Raw genomic sequence first — 13,719 nt, forward strand, 5'->3', positions numbered from 1 at the left:
CCGGTCAAATGGAATCAATTGCAGTCAGGATCAGAAACCACTACTAAAGTCAAAGAAAAGGAGGAATTGGGGACTGACACACCTCCCATATAGGGAAAGATCGAAGGCCCAGCGACTGTACCAACGTGTAGATTCAATTGTCAAAGCATGTAATAATATTAGAGGCAAGTAAGGGAATGCGGAAAAAAGGAATAAGGAGGAGGAGATGGAGTAAAGGAAGTAGGAGGGAAAGGAAGCAAAGAGAGAGAGTGAGGAGTGGGAGAAGAGGGATAGATAAGAGGGGGGAGAAGAAAACAATGATGGGGGAAGGAGCACTCAAGGAGGAGCTATTACTTTCGGAGAGACCTCTCCCTACAGACCCAAAGTCACCCCTCAGGATGACACATACATGGAGAGAGGACAGGGAGGGTGGGCTAATGGCAGGGGACATAAGCTCCATTTTGTGGCAAAAATTATAATATTATCATATAAATTATAATTAAAATCCTGGCTGTGTTAGCACACACCCATTCACAAAAGATCCAACCCTTTTTTTAAAAAAAATGAAAACCACCAAAAGTGTTGCACAAAAATTCTATGACATTTGCAACATTATCACACTAGTTTTCTGATTTTGTGCAAGGTAAAAATAGTCTTTATTGTTTGCCTTTCAACTTTTTTTATGACTCTTTAGTGCAAAAAGTCACACTCCTTCAAAATGCTGCAAAAGAAATGTGTCAAACATTCAGGCATACATCAAATCACTCCAGGAAAGGGGGACTGGAATTAATTTGTGCCAAATGTGACTTTTTAAAAATTTACAAACGTTAAATCACCCGGAAACATTTGGAAACTTAAAAAAGGTGCAAATTAAAAGAAGAATTAGGTGAAAATAATAAAACAAAACACTCAAAAAAATCACTAAAAAAATAGGCAAAGGGTGGAAATGCAATAATGAACAGAGCCCTTTGTTCCTAGTGGAAGGCACTGAAGAGGAGTGGATGACTCAAGGAGTCGGTCATGCACCTCTCAGGCCCTGCACAAAACCGTGTATTAATCTGACCTGGAGTGTTACTTTAATCTACAGTGACACATCATTTTTAAAAGCATCTATATAAAGGATTATTTTGTACTGGATTCTAACAGATCTTAGTGATTTATAACCAGATGCAAAGTTCCTAGTTTTTCGGCTCATTATGAAAATACTATTGTAATCGGAGTTGTAGGTCTCACTCTCACTGCCTGCAAACTGTGTAATCTCAAATTTGTGTCTATTACTAGTCATTTTTCTACATTTGTGTAAAAGATTTGGAGACCATGATCAATTTTAATATTTATAGCCAGTGGCAAGAATAAGTGAGAGGGTCCATAGCACAGACTAAGCTTTTTAGTTTTGCCTCCAAGACAGAAGTTTTGGTGTCATATACACCATTCATGACAGATTTTATAATTTTTGGATATTTTATAAAACAAAAATTCACCCTTGTTTGTGCCCACAGTATTATTCTATTCTGTATATCAGGTATTTCCTGCAAAAAAAACACTTCTTGCAATAGCTAGCAAGGTCACTTATCAAATGAGCTTGTGGAGAATAGCAGGAAGGTGAAGGACTTGCCAATGTGATCACCGATATTGTTCTGCATATCTGATAGTCGAACAGTTTTCCTGTTCCACTGGCTGAGTTACAATAGTGGTTGTGAGGGAAATTATAAACATCTTTATACAACCATCCCAAAGGAGTTCCAAGCCAGTATATACTGTATCAACACTCTACTGACAAAGGGTTTTCATTATAGGAATGGAGAACGAGAAACAGCTTCCTCATTGGGAGAGGGACCTGGAGAAAAACTATATACTGGTTATGTCAAACTTGGAGAAGAAATTGAAATATAGTATCTCCATCATTCTTTGTTAGAGTTCACAAACATTCTTCTGGTCTGGGTTCAAAGAACAGCTTTAATACATTTATAATACTTGAATCCAGCTATTACTAAGTCATAAAGTCAGAGACCTGGGAAAAGCTCTCAACATTTCGACAGTGTTTGGGTGAAGAGAAATGGTCTTCTGGCTGGGTAAAACTAGGCTGGTTCCAGAGAACATCATGTTTTGGGGTTATTTCTTTGCTTGTGTGGTTGGTGTGAAAGAACAGATGACCCAAAACAATAATAAATCAAGGACTGGTGACAATATATCTGAGTTTCCTTTTGCCCAGGTCTTGCTACTTAATAAGAACTATACTATATGAAAAAGCAACACCAATTAATTTTCTAATTCTGATATTTATAGAAGAATTCTGCAACAACAGTTAATAGGACATCCACAATGTGAAAATAAGTAGCTTATCTTGATAACTAATGCCTCCTGCAAATGAGAAGGTTGTGTGGTTGTGTGTATAAAGCCGGTATGGCAGCAGATACTGCCTCCCTATGACTGAGCTCCGGAGGCCGCTGTGTAGTATCATGGTAAAAACATTTTTTACAGGGTTATTGTTCCCTAGAAATAATATTTTTAGAGCAAAATGCCATAATAAAATGCATAGTGCAATTTTTTTCTATTGTTGATTCCTCATTAGTTGTTGCTGCCCGTTGGCATCATCACCAAGTGTTCTCATCAGCACACTGGTTCTAGAAGTCCTAGCATTGCAGCGACAAGAAAGCACTTGCTCATCTTGATGACGATGCCCGGCAATCAACAACTTCACTTCTGAACAAGTGAACAAATTAGTTTTGCTCTTCTTTTTTGCCTTGCACCTTACAGTCAGATGAAAGCTACTGAAAAGTCCTAACAATATAAACTTAACGTCGTGAATGCTACAATGTCTTTTCAGGATGCTAAATAAACTAATAACTTAACATGTCTGCACACTGTAAGTGAAGTAAACAGGATGAGTTTCTTATAGTGATCAGCGGTTCGCTACTTTATAGTACTAATAGGCTTTGTAACATCACCACCTAGGGTAATTACAAAAGATGGGTAAGCACTAAAATGCTCAGGTGCTCGGTCCTCGAGTCAAGCAGGTCAGACACTCTGAAAGGACTCAACTCAAGTAACAAGTATAATGGAAGTCAATAATTGGGCAGTTCGGCTCTCCGCCAACATATAGCCAGCCATAAAGAGAACATTTCCGGGGGGGAGGGGCATTTTTTTTTGTTTTTTTGTTTTCTTTTTGGACAACCTACATCCAAAAATATTGTTTTAACCCCCAGGAAAGCCATTCAGAGACTGCCAGAGGCTTTCATTGGGGTGTCTGCACACATCATGTAGTGAAGCAGGCCTGTGCTTTGTTGTCGTTTCATGAACGACACACCCAAGCACCCATGATACACGGCTGATCGAGTACCAAACAGTGGCGAGCACGCTAGCCCATCATTAGTAGTTACCTGACCAGATATATCAGTACATCACTATAGATGTGCTGTGCCATTATCTAGTATAATGCACTATTAGCAAATACATAACCCCTAACTTGTCCTACTACCATCATTGAATATTCCACATACTAAATCAATTCAATATATTTACAGGAATTCACCCCAAGAGAGAACTAGATGTTATCTTACCAACACATTGTCCAGTAGAAGTGAACTTGTAGCCAGGCTTACAGTCACAGCGGTGGCTCCCTGGAGTGTTAATGCAGTCTGCATTTCTTTGACATACTGGCCCATTCTGGCATTCATCAATATCTGGCAAAACAAGCAAATCAGTCACACATACATTGTAATAAGTTAAGGAAATCTTTTGTATTACAAAAAAAAACATATTCTTGAGGAGACTGTATCTTCTTTGGAGAGACAAGTAGAATAAGGAGTCTATATGAGGGCTCATACTGTATATAGAGATATTATCTGGGGGCTCACACATGATATAGGGGGCAATGTGGGGACTGATACTGTATATAAGAGGCTATGTGGGGGCTGATACTGTATATAGGTTGCTATGTGAGGGGGTCATACTGAATATGGGGAGGCTATGTGGGGGCTTATGCTGTATATAGGTGGATTATGTGGGGGTTCAGTTAACATGGGCTATGTGGGAGCACATACTTGATATAGACAATGTGTGGAGGCTCATACTGTATCTAGGGAAGCTATATGAGGGCTCACACTGTATATAGGGGGTTATGGGAGGACTCATACTGTGTATAGCGGGACTGTGTCAGGACTCATATTGTATATATGGGGACTGTGTGTTGGTCCATACTGTATATTGGGAAATGTGTGAGGGCTTATACTATATGTAGGAGGCTGTGTGGGGACTCATGCTTTATATAGGTGGATTATATGGGGTTCACTGTATATAGAGGGCTTTGTGGGGGCTCATATTGTATATAGGCATAATGTGTGGGGGCTCATACTCTATCTATGGAGGCTATGTGAGGGCTCATACTGTATATAGCTGGACTGTGAGGAGTCATATATATAGGGACTTTGTGTTGGTTCACACTGTATGTAGAGGGCTGTGTGGAGGCTTATACTGTATATAGCAGGCTGTGTGTGGACTCATACTGTTTATATAGGGGCTGTATGTGGGCTCATACTGTATATATGGGGGGTGTCAGCATAGTTAATTCTGCTCAATATTAAGTAATGCAATTAATATTAATATAAAGTAAATATGATTAATATGTTAATATTAATCTTAAACAGATTCAATTTCAGCCTATTAATTCAGCCCCCACAACAGTCATGCTCATGTGGCCCCTTGGGAATACACATGTATACAAATCAATTACGGTAACTAGCAAAAGATATGGGAAATTCCATACACTATGACACAATAAATAAAACACACAACCATTGATTCAGGAGCAGAATTAGTATTGCAGAGGTAGAGCCACAGGCTGTATTCTTCAGGAAAATGGAATATCTACTATATTCTAAAGCGTAAAAAGCCAGCAGCAGTGGGTTGGCTAAGTATCCTGTTTATCCTGCTTTGGAGTTCTGTTTGCTTTCTTAGAGAATTTGCCCCTTTCTTTCCTCTGTGACTGCTTCTCTGTCTGCACAGAAACTTTATGAATGGCGCTATTACCCCCTGTAAGCCTCCGCCGTGTTTACAGATTGGCAAATATGCTGCCAGTTTATTTACCTGCTTGGATACTTGAGTTTTAAGTTTCAGATGTTCTCCGCTGAAGTCTTGTTGATGTGGTACAGATAGGAACTTACATATTGCAGCCTAAGTAAGCACAATGTTTCCCCAAACCTATTGCGATGTATAGTAAGTGCCAAGGGCATAGATAGAGCAGCCGTAATTCAGAGGGTCGGACACTTTGCAGTAAAGGAATTGTCAACAAAACCTCTGTCTTTGTGAACTGTATAAAATAAAGTCAGCCATTTTTCCACTATACATTGTCCAAATTCTTTTTCCAATGCGGGGCCCTAAAATGACACCTTGTTTAATAACACATCCCGACCAGAGCAACTATCTAAAGAAAGTGGAAAAAATATTTATTCTGGTTGTGACTGGTGTGTGCAGCCGAGTTTTCAGGATTTACACATATGACAAGGACTTGGTGGTGGTTCATATCAGCCATATTAGCTGCATGCTTACCTTCACAGATCAGCAGTTTGTCATTATAGAAAAATCCCATTGGACATTCACAACGGAAGCTCCCGATCATGTTGATACAGATTCCGTTCTCGCAAACGCCAGGAATTTCTCTGCATTCATCAATATCTGAAAGACAAGGATTTGAGTTATAAATTCAGTAATATGGGCATACGATACATGATAAAGTAGAACATTTGGATTAATCCTACCAATTGGTTGTCCTGTGTAGATATCGATGACAAAACCTGGACGAGCACTTCCACAGAGTGCCGCAAAGTCATCTGCATGGAAAAACAAGATAGGAGGTATGAGAATAATAAAAGATATACTGGTGTTCGAAAAATGACTGAATATGCACAAAATATTCTCTTTTGATCATTAAGTAGCAGGAGCACCTAGCTGAGAAGTAATGTTACTTACGTCACCAGTGTCCGCTGTCTTTAGTTATGCAGTAGTAGGCAAAAACTAATTTTAGAAATCCTTCCATTCCTCCCTGACTTTAAATATGGCAACTATGCATTAACTAATGGATTTGTGTATACTGACTTTATATAGGCCTTGAGGACAGATATCTGTGACCTTTTGACGAAAGTAGGGTGATTTGATTTTATTGAAATTTTTTTGCCATGAAAATGTTTTTATTGACTATGGTTTATGTATATTTTTTGGGTAATGAGGATACAAATGCATTAAGGGCATAAAAAGTATTATCTGAAAGACAACTTTGGAGGTCCAGAAGAAGAAAGAACTGGCAAAATTGGTTATGACCTCTCTATCTAAGGCCCATTTCACACGTCAGTGAAAAACACTGACATTCTTCACTGACGTATAAAACACGCACATGTCCCTCTGTGTTCCGTGATTCACGGCACACGTGGGTTGTCCATGTGCAATCTGTGATCTGTGATCCCGTGATTGCATATGGACATTACTCACCTGCCTTCACTGCTGCTGTCCATGGTGCTGAAGTCTCTGGCTCTGCAGCATCCGCCCACCGCTCTCAGCACCTACTTCCTGGTCGGCAGTTCCTGCTTTCATGAATATTCATGAGCCAGGCAGGAGCTACCGAAAGCAGAGGCTGAAGAGCGAATCGCAGGCAAGGTAAGTTGAAAATTTTTAATATTTAATATGTCCGTGATTTTCTTGTAGATGTTTCACTGATCACACATGGATCACACCATAGTGTGGTCCGTGGGTCATCAGTGATGCCAGACAAAAACTGACATGTCTCCGTGCAGAATCACGGCCACGCGTGCACGCTGCACGGAGACACGTTCAGTGAAATATCACTGACGTGTGAGCAGACCCATTGATTATAATGGGTCTGCGTATGTCAGTGATTCTGGTATGTATAAAAAAAAGCACAAACGTACCAGTATCACTGACGTGTGAAAGGGGCCTAAAACATAATCTGTCAAAAACTGAACTCCTTGTATTTCTACCCTCTACTAACCTATTTACACCAAACAAGGCCATTTCCATTTGTCATTCTACCTTACCTTCCAAGCGGTAGGCTTGCTGTCATGAGGTTATATTTAATTCAGATCTTTCCTTCACTCTCTATAATCTCTATAGTAAATAATCATTCGCTCACTAATTTCACCTGCACTTCAAAAACATCTCTAGAGTTTAACCATTTCTTATTTTTGACTCTGAAATAGTAAGATTTTTTTGAATACTCACCTGGACTACTGTAACTCTCTACTAATTGGTTTCTCTCTCACTAAACTATCCCCCCTCCAAGCTATACTGAATACAGCAGTCAGGATGATATTTTTATCCAGCTGCTACACCGATGCCTCCACCTTGTGCCAGTCATTACACAGGTTGTCCATCTGCTAAAAATTATAATATAAACTTATCACTGTCACCCACAAAACTCTCCACAGTTCTGCACTGCTCTATATCTCCTCCTCCATTTCTGAATACCACTCTACCTGTCCTCTCCATTTCTCTAATGATGTAGCACTAACATCCTCAATAATACAACCCTCCTACTCCCGTCTCTAGGACCTCTATTGTGAATATACTACCCCAGACAATCTAGTTAATTTCCAGTGTCCACAGTTTTATGTATAGCCTAAAACCACATTTCTGGACTGTTCAATCACCTCATCTCACTAATCAAACCATTCCCTACCACACACTCGGTAGCACTTTGCACCTAAACAGATACTGTCCAGTGACCAGTTAATGCCTCTATTTTATTGATAACTGGACCTTACATTGCAAGCACTTTCTTTTACCGTTTGTGTCCCCCCTGCTGCCTCATATATTGTAAGCTTGCGAGCAGCACCCTCACTCCTCCTGGTATGAGTTGAACAATGTAATATTGGTAATGTCTTATTTTGTTTGTACATGTTGCCTCTGAATTGTAAAGTGCTGCAGAATATATTGACACTATAGAAATAAAATATATTTTGTATTATTATTATAATAATAATAATAATAATAATAATAATACATATGACAAGGACTTGGTGATGGTTCATATCAAGTCAGAGCAGCAGTATCATCCTGTAACACATGGATATTTGAAGATAGGCAGCTTATATTTCTACCTGTGGAAGTATACTAAAAACTTTGAAAGGTTTTTGATTTAAAAAAATAAAACAAAACATTTTGGTGTTTTTTTGAGAGATAAGGAAACACCTTAATCTACATGTGCTAATATACGGTATTGCCTATAGCAATGAGAGAGAAGATTTACATCCTGTGAAGAATCTTATGGGAAAACACTATGATCTTGTCTTAATTCTCCTGTAAAGTTGAGAAAGCTGAGCGTGGGATTTTCTACCAGTATTTTATTAGATATCTCCTGAGTATACTTACTCGATTATTAGGAGACTATTAGGCAGATCTCTGTGATGACCATCTGCATTTTCTAACTAACCCTAATCCCAGCTGTATTTTTGTCAGTTCGGTGATTTTTCAACAGTCATAATAAACTTCTCAGTTACCACTTGGGGACTCAATTATTTTACTATTATTATTATTATTTGCAATGGCAAATATTGTAAAAGCTGAATTACTCTTAAAAAAGCCCATTTCTATATGTGTAAACCACAAGTCACGACTAGCTGCAGGTACTAAACACATTCAAAGCAGAACATCCTGGAAAGATGGGAAATATTTATTACTTAATTGTTTTTTTCTTTTCTTTTTTTTCTTCTCTCTCCTCTGTGTAGGTGTGAGTTATAGACAAGTTTACAAATTGGTTTTATATATTTCTTGGTCATTTCTGTTTTTTTCTGTATGAATTAAATTAAAAATAAAAAAAATCAAAACAAAAAAATAAACGGAACTGAAAAATAACCCTAACTCCAGGGCCATTCCATTACAGGTGTTATCTACTACTAGTACAATACCTTCTGATTCCATGTTTCCACCAAGTAAAATACTAAAGCCTATACTCACCCTGTACCGGCGCCATTCCAGGGGTGCTGTGGCTCATGGTGATGGGGCTCATGTGAGGTTGTGACATTATGCAAGCCCACCATCCAATCAGCCCTGGCTTCTGTCTCCCCACCTTCGAACCAAACGAGTTACTCAACAGGAAGTGTGCACTTCCACTTCCACTCACTTCCTGTTGATTACTCGTTTGGTCCGTAGGCGGGGAAAGAGAAGCCAGGGCTGATTAGATGCAGGGCTCGAGTTAGGTCAGAAACGTATGTGAGCTCTGGCACCACGAGCATGACACCACTGGAACAGCGCTGGTATGGGAAGTTAGTATAGGCTTTATTATTTTACCTGAGGGAAATATGTGGAATCAGAAGGGATTGTCCTAGTGGTGGACAACCCCTTTAAGACTTATATGTCTTTAAGTGGCATTATGTTATACAGTGTGATAGCTGATCACTTTTAATATAGCAATTATAAAAACTTCAGCATTATTTTCCACTTTATTATAGACAGTAGATAACTACAGATAGAAGTCCATACTTTTCACCAAGACTATAATGTCATGGAGACAATTAACTGATGCAGACATACAACTCACTAGAATATAAATGGAGTGACAACTGTGTCTCCACACTCTTGCCCAGATATTCACTCTAGACCACTCAGGATAGAGGAAAAGCAAAAGTCTTGTCAACTCTCACAAGTAATGAAAATACTTTCCAAACTGTTATGTTCTTTAGTAAAAATGACTGTATAATTAAAACAATTTACAGTGATAACACAGTCATGCATATCGTGAGATTCCCATTTTTCAGCTTACAAGATAATACCTCGTTGGTGAAGAGACATCAAAAAGGCTTTTGTTTCTCTTTAATGCTGATTGGGACAATTAAATTCAAGATTATCATTTTGGCTGGGGTCCGTGAACCTGGGCTCCCTACTCAACACCAGAACAGTTCCACCTAACCTCTAAAAACTCTTTAATCTTCATACCTTGCTAAACTGGTGTGCAACTCTATCACAATTCTAGTTGTAATACATATCCATAACTGCATTAATATTATGAGACGGTTCAATTTTTCTGATACACTCACCAGTGCTTGGCAATGGACACTCCTCGCAGGGTCTGTGCCACGCACGTCCAATATTATATGAACAGCAACACATTTTTTTCGTCATGTTGTAAAGCAATTCTCCGTCACAAGTTTGATTGTCAGCATAAAAGTTTCTAAAGCACAGACTTCTTCTCATATCTGCATGTAAGATATATACAACAGGTCATTCACGTATGAATTCATAGCATATATTCAATCATTTTGCAAAATGAGGACGAATTCACAAAGAGAAAGTCAAAAGAAGCCAACATTTTCATATGAGAAATAGGATAAAACTGAACAGCACTTGAAAAAGACAATGAACCATATTAGCTAGAAGGCAACTGCTTCTATTGTATATTTTATTGCCTGGAAGGTGTGAAGCCGTCTTGATGGATAACAACGTTTAGCCAGACGCTATTTATATTTGTAATTTGACATATTTCTTGGATGTACTTTTACAACTGTTTATAGATCTGGCAAACCACAGCCTGTAATTTCAACAACTCTGTAAAGGCTAATGTAAATTAAGTCATCTGTAGCTTAACTGGAGGGTGAAGAGCGTCATGTGAGGAAAAACCGAGTACAGAGTTTCTATAAATCAAGGCTTGGATGGATTTCCAAACAAGAACTGGTATACAAAAACTTACTTAGCAAAACTGAACACATCAAGGATTGACTAAGAGTTTTGACTATTTTTTTGTCACTTCCACTGTTAACGTTTTTGGTGGTTTGCCTTTGGAACAAGTTAGTGGTTTTACTGTACTCTGCCCTTAGACATTTGGCCTAACAGCTCATTTAACACTGTGTAGCTGTCATTCGAAGAGACCCTATTATTGGTGACTCCTTACTATAACGTTGTGAATAAATCCTTTGTGCGTTCTGCTTTTATCATACACTTTATATATTTACATACAATGTCAGCATGTGTGCTATTAAAATTCTACAGAATGTTTTCCATACAAAATGATGTGATGACTGGATTTTATTTTTACTTTACACATATAAAGCTCAGTTCACATCATGGTAAGAGCCTTCCATTGGAGGTCAAATGTGTACAGTAAGGAAAATTTGAAGTAATAAAGTAGAGTAAATAGAAAAAGTTGCTGAAAAAAAAGCATAGCACATGATATACTTTTTTCACTGTGAACCTTTGTATGGAGTTCCATAGAGCAAAAAAAGGTATTCTAATGCCTTCCTACCTTCCTGGTGTATGCCTAAAGCACAATCTTGACAGGGAGAGACAATAGCGCATCAAGGTGTTATCTGTGAGATATTGGGATATTACATACAGGGATTTTCTCACCTGGTAAGGTTGTGTGAGACACAACCACTGTAAGAGCATCAGACACGGCCGCTGTAGACCAAGATTTAGATAGCTGAACAATAGAAGATGAGGGAGAAACAGCCCGCATTGCCATGTGAAGAAATTGCATAACATGTGTCCCAAAATGTGATTTATTCATTGTGTTTCAGAGTTAAACTCCTTCATCAGGAGATTTGTGATTGTCCCCATGAAAGAGTTTAACTCCAAAATATGTTGAATAAATCCCATTCTGGGGTACATTTCATCCAATTTCTTCACACGGCAGTGCGGACGTTTTCACCCTCAACTTCCATTGTTCACCTGTTTAAAGGACAACTTTTGACAAAGACTTGGTCAATAGGGGAGTATGAATATGTTCAGCATTATCATCAGAGTCTTATCCAATGTATAGACCAAATAAAAGGCCAAATTAAGAATTAAAAGTTACAAGACTGCAACAAGTATAAGTTTATATATGCATTTCTGCTACAACAAAAGTGAAAGGACAGATGTATGCAACCTACCCATACAGTTGTTTCCTCCATTCACTGGCATGAAGTCAGGTGGGCATATACAAGAATAGTTTCCAACAGTGTTGAAGCATGTTCCAGGTCCACATATTCCAGGTTGATCACATTCATTGACATCTTAAATAGAATTATACAAATGTATTATTAGATCTGACAGAGTAAGAACATGATTTTAAGTCTTATGGTGTAAAAATAAGAATTACAGTATAAAACATCTTAATAATTTATGACACCAAGGCATATGTACCCTGAGGAAAGAGAGTGACCACATTTAGGCACAGTAATATGATACTTTGAATAAATTGGCAACTGGGTGTTACCAGTTGGGGGGATATCCCTGCGAGTCTGGCACAATCCAATCAGAGCTGTGTTGTTACGAACCGGCGCCGCCATAGCCGCAAGTGGCCTGCTGCGGTTCCTGTGGCGCCCAGGCGCCGGCTGCCGTTCTTGGCCGTGCCTCGGGTCGTCCAGTTGGCTGTTCCTTCCACCACGTCTAAGTGTGGAGAGGCGGCTAGTGCGCATGCGTGCGCCGATTTACCCCAGCCAGAGTCTAAGCCCGGTGTTTTGCCTAGTGAGCATGCTCAGCCTGTTTGTGTTATGTCTGAGACTAAGTCCTCAGTTCAGGCTACTGAGCATGCTCCCACAATTAACCCTAACAGCCTCTTTGCACAGGTACTTGGACTTCGTGCTGTGTCTAAGTTCTGGGATGTGCCTACTGAGCATGCTCAAACTGATAGTCTGCTTTCTAAGCCTGTGGCTCAGGCTACTGAGCATGCTCAGGCACTTAGTGCATCAGAGGCTAGGTCCGGTAAGGACCTCACTGAGCATGTCCGTGAGGTGGCAGGCCCTGATAGGGCAGAGGGTGTCAGGTGTCCTGATGACGTGGCAACTCCGGACTGGCTCGCAGAGGCCCGCCCCTATGATCTGGCACCTCAGTATTGGTCGTCAGATGATGACTGGTGAAGTGTTTGGGGCGTGGCTGCCATGAGGTCATCAATGACGTGGCGGTTCCGGATAGGTCGCATGTGACGTCACTGATGACATGGCACTCTGCTATTGGACCTTGGTGGTTCCACCCTGGGTCTGGGGCGGACCCAGGTTATAAAAGGGGCTGGAGACAACATGGAGGTGCGCAGTCTTCACTTTTGCTCAGTCAGAGCACACCTCCATGTTAGAGCCTCATTGCGGCATAAGCCTATGTTGGGAAGCAGTAGGTAGGGTTAGGCGAACGGTGCCTGTCACGCCAAGATTCGTGGCTCGGCACATCAGGGTCAGGCGCCGTGCTTCCCTCCTGCCATTCCAGTCTTGCTATAGCAGCCCAGTGGCGTTAACTGGGCTGCGGCTGCTGTGCTACCTGTCCGATTGTGCCCCCTACGCACACGGACAACGCACCTGCTGCGCCACCTGTCCGATTGTGCTCCCTACGCACACGGACAACATACCTGCTGCGCCACCTGTCCGGTTGTGCCCCCTACGCGCACGGACAGCGTACCCCAGGACCCCTGTGTAGTTAACTGGGTGTTCCTTATCCTCCTCGGCTTCCCGGTCAATGCTACTGGTGTACCCATCTGGCCTGACGTGTCCTACACACACGTGGCCAGTAGAGAGGTGGCCAGAAATGCTAATCAGAGGACCGCTCGGCCTGACGTGTCCTACACACGTGGCCGACAGGGCGCTTTCGTGGCGGTCTTCCGGTCAACGCTACCTGGTTACCACCCGGCCTGACGTGTTTCCTGCACACATGGTTGGTGTAGCGCTAGGTGCACCAAAACGCTAATCGGGTTGTCGTCCGGTCTGACGTGTACCAACACACGTGACCGGTTCCCAGAGTTCCTGGGTTATCTCAGAGCCATCCAGCTCT

General features: G+C 40.6%; 1 protein-coding gene across 2 annotated transcripts in view; it reads right to left on the minus strand.

Moving 5' to 3' along the window:
- FBN1 (fibrillin 1) overlaps positions 1–13,719 on the minus strand; it is a 385,311-nt gene that overhangs the window by 45,437 nt on the left and 326,155 nt on the right. For both annotated transcript variants that reach the window (XM_075345804.1, XM_075345803.1), the window contains exons 41-45: positions 11,853–11,975; positions 10,023–10,181; positions 5,736–5,807; positions 5,527–5,652; positions 3,540–3,662 (exon numbers count right to left, since the gene is read on the minus strand). In XM_075345804.1, the coding sequence (XP_075201919.1) occupies positions 3,540–3,662; positions 5,527–5,652; positions 5,736–5,807; positions 10,023–10,181; positions 11,853–11,975 (603 nt within the window). The remainder of the gene's footprint in view (positions 1–3,539; positions 3,663–5,526; positions 5,653–5,735; positions 5,808–10,022; positions 10,182–11,852; positions 11,976–13,719) is intronic.

The sequence above is a fragment of the Anomaloglossus baeobatrachus genome, chromosome 4 (genome assembly GCF_048569485.1).
Source record: "Anomaloglossus baeobatrachus isolate aAnoBae1 chromosome 4, aAnoBae1.hap1, whole genome shotgun sequence".
Taxonomy (NCBI): Eukaryota; Metazoa; Chordata; class Amphibia; order Anura; family Aromobatidae; genus Anomaloglossus; species Anomaloglossus baeobatrachus.